The 20960-nt window shown below is 36.5% G+C and overlaps 1 protein-coding gene across 1 annotated transcript in view; it reads right to left on the reverse strand.

Annotated features, from left to right (window-relative positions):
* Window positions 1-20960, reverse strand: part of LOC111157931 (ADAM metallopeptidase with thrombospondin type 1 motif 20) — a 181166-nt gene that overhangs the window by 108386 nt on the left and 51820 nt on the right. Inside the window, exons 8-10 of the mRNA XM_022519672.1 lie at window positions 4503-4608; window positions 2520-2666; window positions 487-628 (exon numbers count right to left, since the gene is read on the reverse strand). Of these exons, the coding sequence (XP_022375380.1) occupies window positions 487-628; window positions 2520-2666; window positions 4503-4608 (395 nt within the window). The remainder of the gene's footprint in view (window positions 1-486; window positions 629-2519; window positions 2667-4502; window positions 4609-20960) is intronic.

Consider the following 20960-nt stretch of genomic DNA (forward strand, 5'->3'; position numbering starts at 1 on the left):
AACAGGCCCTAACTTTCATTTCTACAGATTCAAATCTATGTAAATTAAAATGTAGCGTACTCTATTAGGTTTCTGGGGCCCTTAATATAACTCATTATCAAGACACTTAAATTTTCTCTCCCCACCCAAAAAAGAGTTATTTGAATATATTTGAATATAAATATTTGAATGCTTTTAATTTTCAATAACCTCTTGGTGTCTATTTTTTAAATGAGAATACTTTACCCAGGATTTTGTGAGGGTTAATGAAGATAATTTTTAAGTACCTAACACAGAACATGGCATATAATAAGACAAGATAAATTTTAGTTTCCCCTTTTTTAACCCCTTTCTGGCAAAGAGCAAATTTCTCTAAGACTTACAAACTCCCAAGGTACATTTAGCTCACCTTCTGTTCAAGAGAATAAATGTGCATTTTTGAAATATATTCTAACTATAACTTCAGAGTTTTAAAAAAAAAAAAAAAAGGGGGACAATTTTTCTTACCAAGTAGGGACATACTTGTGATCCAGTACCAAACATAAGTTCACACTGCTTGTTTACATCATATATTAATCCAGGAAGTTGTGAAGACAGATCATATATTCTTCCATTTGGTTTGTCAAGAAGGCATTCCCCATGACCAGTACTGTACCAAGGACCGAAAAGTATTGTGACTATATGTGGATGTAAGATTCTTTATCACATTTACAGTGTCCTACATTTTCAAAAGGAGTATCACTGTTTTTTTTGTAATTTAGAAACCAGTTTTTATCAAAGTCAGGAAGAAAACCTCGCAATTCACAAAGGACTTTTAAGGTGTTTGTTCTCATTTGAGGCCCACAACTGTTTTGATGATACAATTCTTAAAAAGAACAATGACAAATTCATCATAATATAATTTATGAAACCTATTCCTATAATCACTCTACACTTTTGATCTATTTTGTTGCCCAATAGTAAATATTATATTTAATGCCCAAATTGTCAAGATGCTAAAAAAAAAAGTTTTCATTTGAGAAAGTACACTATGAGTTCTAAACAACTAAATAAAGGAATTTCACTAAGAGTTACATTGTCTCCACTTTAAAGAGGTAGAGGTAGAGTTTACATTTTGGTTCTTCCGCTTCCCAGGATGCATATTAAACTTAACTTCCCTGACCCTGAGTCTCCTTATCTATATTAACAGTGATACTATTCACCTTGCATGTTTCTACTAGAGTATATGTATAAAGGACGTAGAAAAGTGGTAAATAGCAGGGGAAATGTGTGTTTATTACTCCTAGTTTGTAATGCAGTAGCTAGTGTACGGAAATTGAAAATGTTCAACCATCCCAATTGGTTTAAAAAAGAAAAAACTGTTCCAAAAAAGTAGGAACAATTTGTTGCACTGTCATAATTTTAAAATTTAGAAATTTTTACTGGCTACAAAGATATTAAGTTTTGACCAAAAATTAACATATAAACTTAAAAGAAACCTAACATACATATTTTTTTAAATTCCCATTGGAGAGAGTCCCATTAACCCCTTGCAAATATAATATTAACACTGATACTGTTAATCAGTATCACAGTTAGCCACTGAACAAAGCTATATGCAGTCATGTATAGATCAGCAACTATGTATTATGCTTTTAAATCAATGCCCCATACAAGGATAAGTAATCACTGATCATTTGGGGATGTATTTATGAATATATATTCCAAACCATGGTTTCATTCATTCCCACAGTTCTCATAAGGAGAGGTAACTAGAAACTGCCAAGATTGGAGATTATAAGATGCAAAAGAAATAAGTATTACATTAATGCCAAAAAAAAAAAAAAGAAAGAAAAAATTCCCCAGAAAGAGCTTGGCTTTGCCTTTTGGCAACTTTTAGTAATGAGGACCGAAATTCCATTTAAGTAAAAGTGGGAAGTAAAGAAACCTGGTGTGAGATGGAGAGACGAGGCAAGAAAAATCTGGATCTGCCTCCCTTCTTCAGACCTAAGAAAATCCTCCAAAAGACTATGTAAACATATAGACTCCACATCTCATCGGCTGTACAGAGCTTTTTGGAATGTGCATAGTTTGACTTCAGCTATTGTCTGTCCCTTAAAGACACCTCAATCATGAGCACCTCAAACTCCTCTCAATATATTATCCAGTATCTTCTGAAAAAATGCAAACATACACAAGGAAGCTGTGAATCTCAGTAGGGTGCCCCTCAGGAAGGAATGATCCTAACAGAGTGCCTAAACTGGTGGGGGGGGGGGAAGAAAGGGAGAAAGAAAGGAAGGAAGAAAGAAAGAAAGAGAAAAAGAAAAAAGACAGCTAGCTCTGACCTGCCCCACTCCTAAAATACTTTAGGAGTGAGACAGGTAAACATGTATATAGAACTCTTTCCTTGTTTTTAAAAACGCATTTGTACCAAGTACACTTAAATTTAAACGGAAAAACTAAACAGAAATGGAACTACTTTAAAAGAACATATAAATTCAAATTCTATAGTCTAATAAATGTTCCATTGTTTAACTACGGTAATATAATTTCAGACTTACTCTAGAAATTCAGTGATATATTTCTGACTACATTTTGACCAGGTCCAAGGACTCGTGTGGTAATTTAAAGTTGGAGCCATTACATGATATTGATGTTTAATTCCAGTTTCCTTACATTTAAAACTATCATCATGTGGAACGTTAAATCTAAAAATAAAAATAAACACTTAAAGAATATGAAAATATGAATATATTAATAACAGATCTCTTATTCTTATAAGGTAAAATACAGATAAATCCAATCACATCAAAATGTATACTCTTGATCCCTCCCATAAAGCATTATAAAACCGAGATTATCTTCATGTTTAGAAGCACATGATCTGAGAAACAGTCGATTATAACGTTGATCAGTAGCACAGTCTGCTGATTTGGTATGTGAGTCCAAACAACCAAAATATGTGGAGACTGGCTCACCTCATCATGATACAGATACAGCGTTCACATAAACACTTGCAGGTTTCAGCATGCGTATCCTAAGAGATATGTGTAGGTAGATTACATAAAAGTGATACCACACTAGTTTGTAGATCACAGACTATTTACTATAGTATCAAAACTTCTTTAATCCCTACTTCCTTATCATTCTATAGTATCCACCTGTTTTACATGAAACAGCCTCAGGACTGTTTCTGATCTATACTCAGTAAGTGATTATTGATCGAACTGGAATAACAAAAACGTTCCTAAAGGGCAACCAAATCTTCCTAAGAGCAAGGCTATTAAATAATCAGCTGGCCAGCAGCACAGCCTATGCATTCTTTTGAGGACCTAAGTATGAACTTGTATTTAGAAAGAACGCCGAAACCACCTAGCTCAGCTCTTTGTCTGCTGAGATGTGTACTTAAAGATTAGTCTTTTAATTAAACTACTTACCCATATTCTAAAGACACCTAAAGAGTTTTTCAGGAAGAAAATAAATGGCTAAGATGGTAGTCTTTGCAAGAACAGTTTTCCATTAGTTAGTAGCCTTGGAAACCAGCTAAGAGTGCTTTCCAGATGTTGCTGCTAGGTATCTAGAGCCCTCAGGTAAGCTCTTGATTCTATTCTATTCCCATGTCAACAATTTGAGTGTGCCCCTTGCTGACAATCATGAAACATAACCGTGCTCAAAGGGAACTGAAGATGCACTAGTTTCATAAAAATGATTTCCACTTGAAATTATGCCTGCTGAATGCTCTTAATGAAGTAGGGCATGACCAGGAGAAGAAAATGTAGTCCAACTAACAGAGGCAACTCTAGCCTCAACTCCTTATTAGCATAAAAACAAGAAATCCCAGGAGTGCTGGGGGTACACATATGGAATCCCTGTCAGAGGATGAGTTTGTAGGGGTTTCTGACTTTCCATGGGAGCTCCGAGGCTATAGCAGGGAATCATGGCCTCCATTCTTAGAGCATAGAACCCCAGTAGAATTTTTAATAATGCAGGAACAGATAGAACCCCTCATTTTTACAAAAAACAAAAAACCAAAAAAACCAAACCAAACAACAACAACTAGGAAGCTGGAGAAATAACTTTAAAAAAAATCTTTTAAAGATTCAGGAATTCCCACATGCCACATTCTCTGCTGGGGCTCTGAGCTGTAAGAGCAATAGGTGAGCTGGAATTACAAATATTACCGGGAGTTCCCCAGAACCAGAAGGCCCTGCAGGCCCTCCCATAAGATGGAAGAGGACAGTACCTGGTCATGTATGGGATAACAAGGGACAGAGGCCAGAAGTGCTTGTCATGTAATCCAATACAGTAAATGAAATAAAAGAATTCCCAAGTTCTAGTTCTTTGCTTAGTCTGTTCATCTGTGCAGCCTGTCTGACCTAACATAGATCACAAAAGAGCCAGAGTTAGCATTTCAGGGATGAAAATTACACTAACAGTATTTTTAAAGACATAAAGCTGCTAACTACTCAATTGAAGATGGAATTTTGGCATTCTGGGCAATGATTAAGAGAAAGCACATTACTGAGGCAGCAGAAGGTACTTACACATGCCCAAGCTCATGGGCTATGGTAAAGGCAGCACTGAGTCCATTTTCTTCACTAATAGAGCAGCTCCGTAAAGGATCACACAGGGTACCTAATTCTGCTAAACCTGAAAAATGTCATGTTTTTATTTCAAAATGGGAAACATCAAATCATAAAGGACTAAATTTTTAACATTTCTTTTATGTTGCGTTAGCCAGCATATTAGTTTCTGATGTCATGTTCAATGATTCATTAGTTGTGTATGACACCCAGTGCTCATCACACGGGCCCTCCTTAATGCCCATCACCCCCTTACCCCCTCCCCCTACCCACCACCCTTCTTAACCCTCAATTTGTTTGCCAGAGTCCAGAGTCTTTCATGGTTTGTCTCACTGATTCTTCCCCTTCAGTTTTCCCTTTGTTTCCCTGTGGTCCTCCATTTTATTCCTTATGTTCCACATATGAGTGAAACCGTATGATAATTATCTTTCTCTGCTTGACTTATTTCACTTAGCATAATCCCCTCCAGTTCCATCCATGTCAGTGCAAGTGGTGGGTATTCATCCTTTCTGATGGCTGAGTAATAGTCCATTGTATATATGAACCACATCTATAAAAAACTAAATTTTAAAGCATTTACTACTGGTGTTACTACTTAGAGAGGCAGAGTTGGCTGTTAGTATCACAAATATCTTTTAAGGTGGAAGAAAAAAGAATAGAATGATTTATCTGCAGCTGAAAACTTTTTACCAATTCTTGGATTCTTTTATAAACATATAATGTATTATTAGCCCCAGGGGTATAGGTCTGTGAATCGCCAGGTTTACACACTTCACAACACTCACCATAGCACATATCCTCCCCAATGTGCATAACCCCACCACCCTCTCCCTACCCCCCTCCCCACCCCGGCCACCCTCAGTTTGTTTTGTGACATTAAGTTTGTCTTATGGTTTGTCTCCCTCCTGATCCATCTTGTTTCACTTATTCTTTTCCTACCCCCAAAACCCCCCACATTGCATGTCCACTTCCTCATATCAGGGAGATCATATGATAAAGACACCCAATAATTTTGTAAATATTTTAGAAAATGTATCCTATTAAGATTTCTTCACTTTTTAATATAAAGAATGTCATGTAATGTCATTGTGCTGCTGAAAGATATAGTATGAACTGACCAGACAGCAAAGACAAAAATTATAGCTGATAGAGTCCTTAAAAACAATCCAGAATAAGACTTTGAAAATAAATGTTCTTTATAACAATCCACAGTCCGTCAACTCAGTTGGCATTCATTTACCTTAATAGCATAGTTTTTGTTAGTATTATCCTTCAGCATTTTCTTATAAATTATCTGCTCTCCTAGGACAATTCCTTTCACAAAAAAGCAGAATTTTTATACAACCAGTTGCTTACTAGAAAGTTTTTGCCTTTAGAAATTTCTTAATATAGAGTAGACCTGTATTAACTACTGTGCTTTAGCTCTATACTCTCCTGTATTCTTTCATTTGTAGAACTTAAAAGCATGGACAATTTCCTAGCATTAAGGTAAATTTCCTAACAATGTTGCACTTTAAAAAAATGTTGAACTGAGGAATCTAAAAATGCTGGAAAAGTTCAGACTAACAAGTTCAATCACCAACACTTTTTTATTCTAATAAATAAACAAAAAAAGTCTGCTCTCTTTCTGAACCCACAGTCAAAGGGATGGCTTGGGCAAAGGTCCCCCCAAAAAACATTTTCTTAGTTAGAGTCAAGGCCAAAATTGAGCAAGGAAAAAAATAAGATTATTAAACAGTATGCTGTCCCAAGTATGAAAGAATTATAATTTCCTAAAGTATTACTTCCTACTTATATGTGCAATTTTTTAGTCAAATTTGGTCAATTTCATATTTCTGTTAGTAGAATTTAAACTAAACACATTTTTCTTAAATATCTTGTTATTCCCATGCCTTCTTTAATATTTTCAATCTGTTAAATGGCTCAATTACCAAATATTCATTTTTAGGACCATGTAGATATTTCAAACAAAATATTGACTCTATTATCACACAAACTTTATGTTTCATGCTTACAGATGAATATATTCCAAGCTAAATGTTTTAATCACATAACAGATCCATGGAAATATATATTATATAGGATTAGAGACCCAACAAATACGCCCATAAATAGGCAAGAAAAACAACAAATCGAGTGAATATATAACATTATGGCACCAGGCAGCTAACTGATGGTTTGTACCTAAATTCACTCAAGCTGATATTGGGTTCTATACAAGTGGTCGGTCAGAAAAGAATATAGTAGTATGGGCCCAAATCTGATACAGGTTCCCTATGTTTGGAAGTTCAAGAAACTGCAGAGAGTCACCCAATCTAGCCATTTTAAATAATGAAAACCATTTTCAACATACTTTGCAAAAAAGGCTCACAGACTGGGCAATGATATCTACAAGAGCTAATATATAGCAAGATTCCCAGTAATTTTACCACAGATTTTCAAAGGGAAAATAAAATACTAATACTTGTGGTAATATAAGTTGTGCAGCCTTCGGTAAATTATTTATTCTCATCTATGAAACTTAAAGTTGCTCTTCATAGGTTTGTTGTGAAGTTTAAATGAGTGAAATCACATAAAACCTTACAATAGTGTAAGATACACAGTAAGCACTCAGGTAGGTCAGCTATTATTATCATTACCCTAATGAATGACTACAGGGGTGCCTGGGTGTCTCACTATGTTAAGTGTCTAACCTCAAAAAGTTAAATTATTCATTAGCATTACATATTAATAGGCACGTCAATATTATTAAGGATACAAATCTCAAAAGAAGACATACAAATGGTCAACAGATACAGGGAAAAAATGCTCTATATCATTAATCATCAGGGAAATGTACATCAGTACCACACTCCACACCTGTTAGAATCACTGTCATCAAAAAGAACAGAGATATGGGGCCCCTAGGTGGTTCAGTCGGTTAAGCGCCTGACTTTGATTTTGGCTCAGGTCATGATCTCAGGGTTATGAGATCAAGCCCCATGTTGGGCTCTGCTCTGGGCATGGAGCCTGATTAAGATTCTCTCTCTCCCTTTGCTCCTCCCTCGCTCTCCCTCCCCAGAGTGGGGATATGCTTTCAGGGAAGGAAGAACAAAGCTGGAGGTTTCATAATCCCAGATTTCAAACTATACTACAAAACCACAGTAATCAAAAAACTATGGCACTGGCGTGCATGTGCCTGTGCACACACACACACACACGCACGCATACACACACACACAAGACATGTAAATCAATAGAACAGGACAGAGCCCAGAAATAAACCCACACTCTTATGGGCAATCTATAAGGAGGCAAGAATATGAAATGGGGAAAAGATGGTGTCTTCAGTAAATGGTGCTAAGAAAACCAGAAAGCCACATGCAAAAGAATGAAACTGGCAGGAATCTATAGGAACTTTCTCCAGGAACAAAAGCTTTGGTGGGCAACATTTCACAGCCCTCCTTCAGTCAAGCTAGCCTGAACCTGGCAGGCACCAGCTCTGACACTCTCCATCTATCTTGCTGGCAACATCCATACCACATACACACACCCTCCCCCACATTACACTGTGGACCTAACCCACTCACCCTGACAAGTACTCTCCCAAAGTGGCTCCCATCCCACCACACCCAGTGGGCAGCCTTGAAGGTCCAGTGATCTTCCAAAGAGACCCCCATGCCAATGTAGGATGCCAGCCCTTTCCAACAGCACACCTACAACAGTTGGAACCAACCACACTGGGATCTAACCATACTGACTCACACAAAACAGCAACAGGTTCCTATCAGCCAACCATATCAGGGGCCAGTCCATCCACTTTGTGCCCACAGTCCCAAGCCAGGCATTATAACCTACAAGCTATAGGCTAGCCTCACCCACTGGTGACCCCCAGCAGTTGTAGACTAAACAGTAGGGTGCATGTGTGTACTTCACACAAAGAATACCACCAGAGTACCTAGTTCTATTAACCAGGGGGACTATACTTTTGGGATGCACAGGATGCCTTCTACAAAGGGACAATACCTTTAACAAAAGCAGATATAGCTGATCTACCTAATACGCAAACACAGAAAGTCAGACAAAATGAAGAGACAGAATATTTTCCAAGCAAGAGAATAAGACAAAACCTCAGGAAAAGAACCAAATGAAATGGAGATAAGCAATCTACCAGATAAAGAGTTCAAAGTAATGGTTACCAGACTTCAAAGTAGATGAACTCAGAACTTCAACAGAGATAAAAATATAAAAAGGAACCAGTCAAAACTGAAGAATAACTGAAATGAAAAATACAGTAAAGGGATTCAACTTATTAGAGGATGAAGAACGAATCAGTAATCTGGAAGACAGGGTAGTGAAAACCATCCATGCTGAAGAGCAAAGGAAAACAGAACTTAAAAACTGAGGATAGGTTAAGGGGCCCCTAAGAAAACATCAAGTGTATGAGTACTTGCATTTTGGGGTCCCAGAAAGAGAAAGGGGCAGAAAACTTATTTGAAAGAAATAGCAGAAAACTTCCCTAACTGAGGAAGGAAACACATCCAGGTCCATGAAGCATATAGCCTCAAACAAGATGAACCCAAAGAAGTCTACACTCAAACACATAATAATTAAAATGTGTAAAGTTAAAGAATCTTAAGAAGAGCAAAAGAAAACTGCTTAACATACAAGGGGACATCCATTAAATTAATAGCTGACTTTTCAGCAAAAACTTTGCAGTCCAGAAGGGAATAGCATGATATAGTCAAAGCACTGAAACAGAAAAAAATCTACAACCAAGAACAACCTATACCAAACAAGGTTATCATTTAGAATTGAAGGAGAGATAGAGTTACCTAGAACAAAAAAAGTCCACCACCACTAAACTGACCTTACAAAGTAGTAGTGCAATCACTTATAAAGCTGCCCTGAAGGTTAAAAGACAAAAGTTATAAAATCAACTTGATCTATAGTTAAGGGATACACAAAATGAAAGATTAAAAAAATATGACCTCAAATACATAAAATATGGAGTGTGTGGGAGTAAAACGCAGTGAGTTTAGAATGTCCTTGAATTTAAGAAACCAACTTAAAATACTTAAAATATATGTAGGGTGTTATATAGAAAACTCATAGTAACCACAAACCAAACACCTATACTAGACAGACACACAAAAAAGAGAAAGGAATCCAAGCATAACACTGAAAGTCATCAAATCACAGGTGAAGAGAACAAGAAAGGAACAGAGAAGAACTACTTTACAACTAAAAGAAGTTAACAAAATAGCAATAAGTACATACCTATCAAGAATTACCTTAAATGTAAATAGATTAAGTGCTCCAAAGACATCAGGTGACTGGTTAACAAATAAGACCTATCTATTTGTTGCCTACAAAAGACACTTCAGACCTAAAAACACTTACAGACTGAAAGTGAGGAGATGTAAAAACATATCCATGCAATTGAAAGTTGTGTGTGTGGGGTGGGGGAACTAGGGTAGCAATAGTTATGAGACAAAATAGACTTTAAGACAAGTCCTAACTACGTGGCAATCTTTATATCAGATCAATTAGATCTGATAGATCAATTAGATCAATTAGATTTTAAGCCAAAGACTATAATATATAGTCTTATAACTATAATAAGAGATGAGGAAGGACACTATATCATACTCAAAGGAACTGTCCAACAAGAAGATCTAATAATTTTAAATATCTATGCCTCTAACGTGGGAGCAGCCAACTATATAAACCAATTAATAACAAAATCAAAGAAACACATCGACAATAATACAGTAATAGTAGGGGACTTTAACACTCCCCTCACTGAAATAGATCATCCAAGCAAAAGATCAACAAGGAAATCAAGGCCTTAAATGACACACTGGACCAGATGGACATCACAGATATATTCAGAACACTCCCTCCCAAAGCAACAGAATACACATTCTTCTCTAGTGCACATGGAACATTCTCCAGAATAGATCACATCCTCGGTCCTAAATCAGATCTCAACCAGTATCAAAAGATTGGGATCATTCCCTGCATATTTTCAGACCACAATGCTCTGAAGCTAAAACTCAATCACAAGAGGAAATTTGGAAAGAACCCAAATACATGGAGACTAAACAGCATCCTTCTAAAGAATGAATGGGTCAACCAGGAAATTAAAGAAGAATTGAAAAAATTCATGGAAACAAAGGATAATGAAAACACAACGGTTCAAAATCTGTGGGACACAACAAAGGCAGTCCTGAGAGGAAAATATATAGCAGTACAAGCCTTTCTCAAGAAACAAGAAAGGTCTCAAATACACAACCTAACCCTACACCTAAAGGAGCTGGAGGAAGAACAAGAAAGAAACCCTAAACCCAGCAGGAGAAGAGAAATCATAAAGATCAGAGCAGAAATCAATGAAACAGAAACCAAAAAAAAAAAAAAAATAGAACAAATCAACGAAACTAGGAGCTGGTTCTTTGAAAGAAATAATAAGATTGATAAACCCCTGGCCAGACTTATCAAAAAGAAAAGAGAAAGGACCCAAATAAATAAAATCATGAATGAAAAAGGAGAGATCACAACTAACACCAAAGAAATACAGACAATTATAAGAACATACTATGAGCAACTCTACGCCAACAAATTTGACAATCTGGAAGAAATGGATGCATTCCTAGAGACATATAAACTACCATAACTGAACCAGGAAGAAATAGAAAACCTGAACAGACCCATAACCAGTAAGGAGATTGAAACAGTCATCAAAAATCTCCAAATAAACAAAAGTCCAGGGCCAGACGGCTTCCCAGGGGAATTCTACCAAACATTTAAAGAGGAACTAATTCCTATTCTCCTGAAACTGTTCCAAAAAAATAGAAATGGAAGGAAAACCTCCAAACTCATTTTATGAGGCCAGCATCACCTTGATCCCAAAACCAGACAAGGATCCCATCAAAAAAGAGAATTACAGACCAATATCCTTAATGAACACAGATGCAAAAATTCTCGCCAAAATACTAGCCAATAGGATTTAACAGTACATTAAAAGGATTATTCACCACGACCAAGTGGGATTTATTCCAGGGCTTCAAGGTTGGTTCAACATCCACAAATCAATCAATGTGATACAACACATTAATAAAAGAAAGAACAAGAACCATATGATACTCTCCATAGATGCTGAAAAAGCATTTGACAAAGTACAGCATCCCTTCCTGATCAAAACTCTTCAAAGTGTAGGGATAGAGGGCACATACCTCAATATTATCAAAGCCATCTATGAAAAACCCACCGCAAATATCATTCTCAATGGAGAAAAACTGAAAGCTTTTCCGCTAAGGTCAGGAACACGACAGGGATGTCTGTTATCACCACTGCTATTCAACATAGTACTAGAAGTCCTAGCCTCAGCAATCAGAGAATAAAAAGAAATTAAAGGCATCCAAATCGGCAAAGAAGAAGTCAAACTATCACTCTTCACAGATGATATGATACTATATGTGGAAAACCCAAAAGACTCCACTCCAAAACTGCTAGAACTTGTACAGGAATTCAGTAAAGTGTCAGGATATAAAATCAATGCACAAAAATCAGTTGCATTTCTCTACAGCAACAAAAAGACAGAAGAAAGAGAAATTAAGGAGTCAATCCCATTTACAATTGCACCCAAAACTATAAGATATATAGGAATAAATAACCAAAGAGGCTAAGAATCTGTACTCAGAAAACTACAAAGTACTCATTAAAGTAATTGAGGAAGACACAAAGAAATGGAAAAATGTTCCATGCTCCTGGATTGGAAGAATAAATATTGTGAAAATATCTATGCTACCTAAAGCAATCTACACATTTAATGCAATCCCTATCAAAATACCACCCATTTTTTTCAAAGAAATGGAACAAATAATCCTAAAATTTATATGGAACCAGAAAAGACCTCGAATAGCCAAAGGAATGTTGAAATAGAAAGCCAAAGTTGGTGGCATCACAATTCCAGACTTCAAGCTCTATTATAAAGCTGTCATCATCAAGACAGCATGGTACTGGCACAAAAACAGACACATAGATCAATGGAACAGAACAGAGAGCCCAGAAATGGACCCTCAACTCTATGGTCAACGAATCTTCGACAAAGCAGGAAAGAATGTCCAATGGAAAAAAGACAGCCTCTTCAATAAATGGTGTGGGGAAAATTGGACAGCCACATGCAGAAAAATGAAATTGGACCATTTCCTTACACCACACACGAAAATAGACTCAAAATGGATGAAGGACCTCAATGTGAGAAAGGAATCCATCAAAATCCTTGAGGAGAACACAGGCAGCAACCTCTTCGACCTTGGCCGCAGCAACTTCTTCCTAGGAACATCACCAAAGGCAAGGGAAACAAGGGCAAAAATGAACTACTGGGATTTCATCAAGATCAAAAGCTTTTGCACAGCAAAGGAAACAGTCAACAAAACCAAAAGACAACTGACAGAATGGGAGAAGATATTTGCAAACGACATATCAGATAAAGGGCTAGTGTCCAAAATCTATAAAGAACTTAGCAAACTCAACACCCAAAGAACAAATAATCCAATCAAGATATGGGCAGAAGACATGAACAGACATTTCTGCAAAGAAGACATCCAGATGGCCAACAGACACGTGAAAAAGTGCTCCACATCACTCGGCATCAGGGAAATACAAATCAAAACCACAATGAGATATCACCTCACACCAGTCAGAATGGCTAAAATTAACAAGTCAGGAAATGACAGATGCTGGCGAGGATGCGGAGAAAGGGGAACCCTCCTGCACTGTTGGTGGGAATGCAAGCTGGTGCAACCACTCTGGAAAACAGCATGGAGGTTCCTCAAAAAGTCAAAAATAGAACTACCCTATGACCCAGCAATTGCACTACTGGGTATTTACCCTAAAGATACAAATGTAGTGATCCGAAGGGGCACCCAAATGTTTATAGCAGCAATGTCTACAATAGCCAAATTATGGAAAGAACCTAGATGTCCATCAACAGATAAATGGATAAAGAAGATGTGGTATATATATACAATGGAATACTATGCAGCCATCAAAGGAAATGAAATCTTGCCATTTGCAACGACGTTGATGGAACTAGAGGGTATCATGCTTAGTGAAATAAGTCAATCGGAGAAAGACAACTATCATATGATCTCTCTGATATGAGGAAGTGGAGATGCAATGTGGGGGTTTAGGGGGGTAGGAGAATAAATGAAACAAGATGGGATCAGGAGGGAGACAAACCATAAGTGACTCTTAATCTCATAAAACAAACTGAGGGTTGCTGGGGAGGATGGGGGTCGGGAGAGGGGGGTGGGGTTATGGACATTGGGGAGGGTATGTGCTATGGTGAGTGCTGTGAGGTGTGTAAACCTGGCGATTCACAGACTTGTACCCCTGGGGATAAAAATATATTATATGTTTATTTAAAAAAAAAAAAGAAAGAAAGAAAAAAGACAAGGCCTAACTGAATGGGAAGCCATCAGAGAGGAAGAAAAACCATGAGAGATTCTTAAGTATAGGAAACAAACTGAGGGTTGCTGTAGGGGAGTTGGGTAGGGAATAGGGTAATTGGGTGATGGACATTAAGGAGAGGGCACATGAGGTGTGAGCACTGGATGTGTATATGCAACTGATAAATTATTGAGTACTACATCTGAAACTAATGACGTACTATAAATTGGGTCACTGAATTTAAATAGAACAAAGACTAATAAAAGACAAAGAAGAGTATTACATAATGATAAAGGGGTTGATCTAACAAAAGGATATAATATTTGTAAATATCTGTGCACCCAACATGAAAACACCTAATGCATAATGTAAATATTAACAGACCTAGAGTGAGAAACTGACAGTAATTCGTTAATAGGAGACTTCAACACACTACTTACATCAATGGACTGATCAGACAAAAAACCAGTAAAAGCAGCTTTCAATGGCACATTAGAGCAGATGGACCTAACAGATATACACAGAACATTACATCCAAAACCAGAATACACATTCTTTTCAAGTGCACATGGCACATTCTGCAGGATATGTCATATGCTAAGGCACAAAACAAGTCTTAACGAATTTAGGGAGCCTGAAATCATAATCAAGCATCTTTTCTCAGCATAATGGTATGAACTACTGAACTAAATTACAAGAAAAAAATCTGGGAGAAAACATAAAAATGGGGGCACATGGGCAGCTCAGTCAGTTAAGCACCTGCTTTCAGCTCAGGTCCTGATTCCAGGGTCCTGAGCTTGAGTCCTGGGAACCCGCTTCTCCCTCTGCCTCTGCTTCTCTCACAGTCTTTCATGAATAAATAAATAAAATCTTTAAAAAGAAAACACATAAAAATGGAGGCTAATCAACACACTACTAACCAACCAAAACAATCAACAGGCCAAAGAAATAAAAATCAAAGTAAAAAATACATGGAGAAAAATGAAAACACAATAGTCGAAATTCTTTGGGACATAGCAAAAGCAGTTCTAAAACAGAGGTTCATAGCAATTCAGACCTATCACCTTATGAAAAAAGAAAAAAAGTCAAACTATCCAATCTTATACCTAAAAAACTAGTAAAGAACAAAGCCCAAAGTTATAAGGTATAAAATAAAAATCAGAGTGAAAATAAATGAAATAGAGACAGAAAAATAGGAAAGGTTAATGAAACCAAGAGCTGGTTCTTTGAAAAGACAAATTTCATAAACCTTTAGCCAGACTCAGTTAGAAAAAAAGAGGACTGAATCAGAAATTCAAAAGAGGCTACAACCAATACCACAGATACACAAATGACTTGTAGAGATTACCACAAAAAGATTATAGTCCATAAGCTCGATAACCTACATGAAAGGTATAAATCCCTAGAAACAAACCCACCAAGACTGAATCAGGAAGAAATAGAAAATTTGAATAGCCAATTACAATGATTAAAATAAGTAATCAGGGGTGCCTGGGTGGCTCAGTGGGTTAAAGCCTCTGCCTTTGGCTCAGGTCATGATCCCAGGGTCCTGGGATCGAGCCCCGCATCGGGCTCTCTGCTCAGCAGGGAGCCTGTTTCCTCCTCTATCTCTCTGCTTGCCTCTCTGCCTACTTGTGATCTCTATCAAATAAATAAATAAAATCTTTAAAAAAAAAAAGTAATCAAAAAACTCCCAAACAGAAGACCAGGACCAGATGGCTTCACAGATGAAATTATCAAATAATTTAAAGTTATCAAACTATTCTGAACAAATTGAAGAAGGAGGAACACTTCCAAGTACATTCTATGAGACCACAATTACCCTAATACCAAAACCAAAGACACTACAAAAATAAATTACAGGCCAATATCCCTGATGAATATAGATGGAAAAATCCTCCACAAAATATTAGCAAACCAAATTTAACAATATATTAAAAAGGATCATTTACCACAAGTGGAATTTTTTCCCAGAGATGTAAAGATGGCTCAGTATCAACAAATCAATCTGATCTTAATAAAATAAAGGATGAAAATCAACTTGATACATGCAGAAAATCATTTGGCAAAATTCAACATGTACTGATGACAGAAACTCAACAAATGGATATACAGGGAACAAACTGCATTAAGTTCAAATATGCCACATATGACAAATCCACAGCTAATATTACATTTAATGGTGAAAAACTGAAAGGTTTTCCTGTAAGATCAGGAAGAAGACAAGGATGTCTACTTTTATTCGACACAGTACTAGAATTCCTAGCCACAGAACTCAGTCATTTCAAGAAATAAAAGGCATCCAAACTGTAAGGAAAAAAATAAAAGTGCCGCTATTTGAAGATGGCATGGTGTTATACACAGAAAACCCTAAAGACTCCGCCAAAATGTATTAGACTAACTGAATTTGATAATGTTGTGGAATACAAAATTAACATCTAGAAATCTACTGTGTTTCTATACACTAACAGAGTAGCAGAGAAATTGAGAAAATGATCCCATCTACAATTGTAAGAAAAATAAAATACCTAGAAATACATTTAACCAAGAGGTGAAATTTAACAAGTAAACCTGTATTCTGAAAACTATAAAGCAACAATGAAACAAATTGAAGATGACACAAATGGAAACATATACTATGCTCATGATTTGACAAAATTAATATTGTTAAGATATCCATTCTACCCAAAACAATCTACAGATTCGATGCAATGCCTATCAAAACATCAATATTTTTCACAGAACTAGAATAATCCTAAGATTTGTATGAAACCACAAAAGACCCCAAATAGCCAAAGCAGTCTTGAGGGGGGGGGGGGGAAGCTGAAGGTATCACACTCCCAGATTTCAAACTCTACTCCAAAACTACAGTATTCAAAACAGTATGGTAGTGGCACAAAAACAGACACATAGATCAAAGGAGCAGTAGAGCTCTGAAGTAAACCCACACTTGTATGGCAAATCTTTAACAAAATAAGGCAAGAATACAAAACAGGGAAAGAGAGTCTCTTCTATAAATGCTGTTGGGAAAACTGGTCAGCTACACGCAAAAGAATGAAACGGCACCACTTTCACACACCATATATACAACCTCAAAATGGAACAAAGAACTAAGTTTAAGACCTGAAGCTATAAAACTCTTAAAAGCAGTAAATTCTGGAATATCAATCAGTCCATTTTTTTTTTTTTTTTGGCTCTGTCTCCTTAGGCAAGGACAAGAAAAGCAAAAACAACTGGGGCTACATCAAAACTACAAAGGTTTTGCCTAGTGAAAGCACCATGAATAAAATGAAAAGGCAACCTACTGAATGGGAGAAGATATTTGCAAATGGTACATGGAATCAATAAGGGGTTAATATCCAAAATATTTTTTTAAAACTCCCATAAATAAATAAACAAACACCTACAAACAAAACAGTCCAATTAAGAATGGGCAAAGGACCTGAATAGACATTTTTCCAAAGACAACATACAAATGTCCAGACACATGAAAAGATGCTCAGCATCACTAAGCATCAGGGAAATGCAAATCAAAACCACAATGAGATATTACCTCACACTAGTCAGAAATGGCTAATATCAAAAAGACAAGAAACAAGTATTGGCAAAGATGTAGAGAAAAGGGAACACTTATACACTGTTGGCGATAATGTAAATTGGTGCAGCCACTATGGAAGACAGTACGGAAGGCTTCCCTCCAAAAACTAAAAATAGAAATATCATGTGATCCAGCAATTCCACTTTGGGGTATTTACCTGAAAACAAAAACACTAATTTGAAAAGATATATGCATTCCTATGTTCACAATAACCAAGATGTGGAAACAATATGATTGCTAAGACCACTGATAGACGAATGGATAAAGATATGGTATGTAACTATACAATGGAACATTACTTGATCATGAAGAACGAAATCTTGCCATTTGTGACAACACAGATGAATCTAGAGTATATTTATGTTAACTAAGTCAGAGAAATACAAATACCATTTGATTTTACCTATATGTGGAACCTATGAAACAAATCAACCAACCAATCTGATAAATACAGAGAACAACCTGGTAGTTGCCCATGAAGGTTAGGGGTAGGGGATGGGTGAAATAGGTGAAAGGCATTAAAAGGTACAAGCTTCCATTTATAAAATAAGTCACAGAAATGTGAAGTACAGCATATGGAATAAACTCAATAAAACTGTAATAACTACGGTGATGTATAGTAACTATATAGTGAGCATTTCATAATATTGAATCTCTATAGTGTACAACTAAAACTAATACTGTATGACATTTATACCTCAATTTAAAAAAAGAAGCATTTTTTTAGGGCTCAAAAACTAGTATTAAATTTTCTGCCAAGAACCTATGGCAGATATTTTTTTTTTCTTGTCATAAGTATTGTATTTGATATTCTTTTAAAATTCTGCTTAGACGTACAAAAAAGAAAAAAAAAACAGGCTTTCACTATGAAAAGAACATGTGGTGAAAAAAATAGTTTACCAAAATTGTACACAATGATTAAGATGTAGAATAGCATATTTACCTTTATTTTTTTGCATATTTTTTAAATTTTTTATTTTTTTAATTTCTTTTCAGTGTACCAGAATTCATTGTTTATGCACCATACCCAGTGCTCCATGCAATACATGCCCTCCATAATACCCACTACCAGGCCCACCCAACTTCCCACCCCCCATCCCTTCGAAACCCTCAGATTGTTTTTCAGAGTTCATGGTCTCTCATGGTTCATCTCCCCCTCCAATTTCCCTCAACTCCCTTCTCCTCTCCTTCTCCCCATGTCCTCCGTGTTATTTCTTATGCTACACAAATAAGTGAAACCATATGATAATTGACTCTCTCTGCTTGACTTATTTCACTCAGCATAATCTCTTCCAGTCCCATCCATGTTGCTACAAAAGTTGGGTATTCATCCTTTCTGATGGAGGCATAATACTCCATAGTGTATATGGGCCATATCTTCCTTACCCATTCGTCCGTTGAAGGGCGCCTTGGTTCTTTCCACAGTTTGGCAACCGTGGCCATTGCTGCTATGAACATTGGGGTACAGATGGCCCTTCTTTTCACTACATCTGTATCTTTGGGGTAAATATCCAGTAGTGCAGTTGCAGGGTCATAGGGAAACTCTATTTTTAGTTTCTTAAGGAATCTCCACACTGTTCTCCAAAGTGGTTGCACCAACTTGCATTCCCACCAACAGGGTAAGAGGGTTCCCCTTTCCCCACATCCTCTCCAACACACATTGTTTCTTGTCTTGCTAATTTTGGCCATTCTAACTGGTGTAAGGTGGTATCTCAATGTGGTTTTGATTTGAATCTCCCTGATGGCTAGTGATGATGAACATTTTTTCATGTGTCTGATAGCCATTTGTATGTCTTCATTGGAGAACTGTTTGTTCATGTCTTCTGCCCATTTTTTGACATGATTATCTGTTTTGTGTGTGTTGAGTTTGAGAAGTTCTTTATATATCCTGGATATCTGCCTTTTGTACTGTCATTTGCAAATATCTTCTCCCATTCCGTGGGTTGCCTATTTGTTTTGTTGACTGATTCCTTTGCTGTGCAGAAGCTTTTGATCTTGATGAAGTCCCAAAAATTCATTTTTGCTTTTGTTTCCTTTGCCTTTGGAGACATATCTTGAAAGAAGTTGCTGTGGCTGATATTGAAGAGGTTACTGTCTATGTTCTCCTCTATGACTCTGATGGATTTCTGCCTCATGTTGAGGTCTTTTATCCATTTTGAGTTTATCTTTGTGTATGGTGTAAGAGAATGGTCGGGTTTCATTCTTCTACATATAGCTGTCCAATTTTCCCAGCACCACTTATTGAAGAGACTTTTCCACTGTATATTTTTTCCTGCTTTGTCGAAGATTATTTGACCACAGAGTTGAGGGTCCATATCCGTGCTCTCTACTCTGTTCCACTGGTCTATGTGTCTGCTTTTATGCCAGTATCATGCTGTCTTGGTGATCACAGCTTTGTAGTAAAGCTTGAAATCAGGCAATGTGATGCCACCAGTTTTGTTTTTCTTTTTCAACATTTTCTTAGCAATTCAGGGTCTCTTCTGATTCCATACAAATTTTAGGATTGTTTGCTCCAGCTCTTTAAAAATACCAGTGGAATTTTGATTGGAATGGCATTAAAAGTATAGATTGCTCTAGGTAGTATAGACATTTTAACAATGTTTATTCTTCCGATCCATGAGCATGGAATGGTCTTCCATCTTTTTGTGTCTTCTCCAATTTCTTTCATGAGTATTCTCTAGTTCCTCGAGTACAGATCCTTTACCTCTTTGGTTAGGTTTATTCCCAGGTATCTTATGGTTCTTGGTGCTATAGTAAATGGAATCGATTCTTTCATTTCCCTTTCTGTGTTTTCATTGTTAATGTATAAGAAAGCAACTGATTTCTGTACATTGACTTTGTATCCTGCCACATTACTGAATTGCTGTATGAGTTCTAATAGTTTGGGGGTGGAGTCGTTTGGGTTTTCCATATAAAGTATCATGGCAGGTATTCTTAATGGTGTAACTTTATAAGCATTCCCTTTAAAATCCAAGGGAAAAGACTACTATCATCTCTTCAACATTTTACAGAGGTTTTTGACTTGCTATAAGAAAAAAAGGATTGAAAGGAAGGATAACTGCCATAATTCAAATGATAGTAATTGTCCACATTGAAAAAAATAGATAAATTATGAGGTTTTGAGTGATGAATCAGGTGTCTGGAATTAAACAAAACAGTCTATTGCATTTCTATCAATCAATATTCTATGTCATTTACAATAGAAAAGTAACAAAATTTGTGTATGACTGGCCTAAAAGAAAACATGTGTTACTGAAAGACATTGAAAAAGACCTACATAAATTGAGAATTGTTTTATAAGGAATTGAAATGCTGATCTAAAAGAACAATAGTCTAAGAATAGCCAAAATACTCTTGAGAAAAATAAGTTATACACTCTACCAATT

Source organism: Enhydra lutris, unplaced genomic scaffold, assembly GCF_002288905.1.
Source record: "Enhydra lutris kenyoni isolate GAN:26980312 unplaced genomic scaffold, ASM228890v2 scaffoldscaffold56, whole genome shotgun sequence".
NCBI lineage: Eukaryota > Metazoa > Chordata > Mammalia > Carnivora > Mustelidae > Enhydra > Enhydra lutris.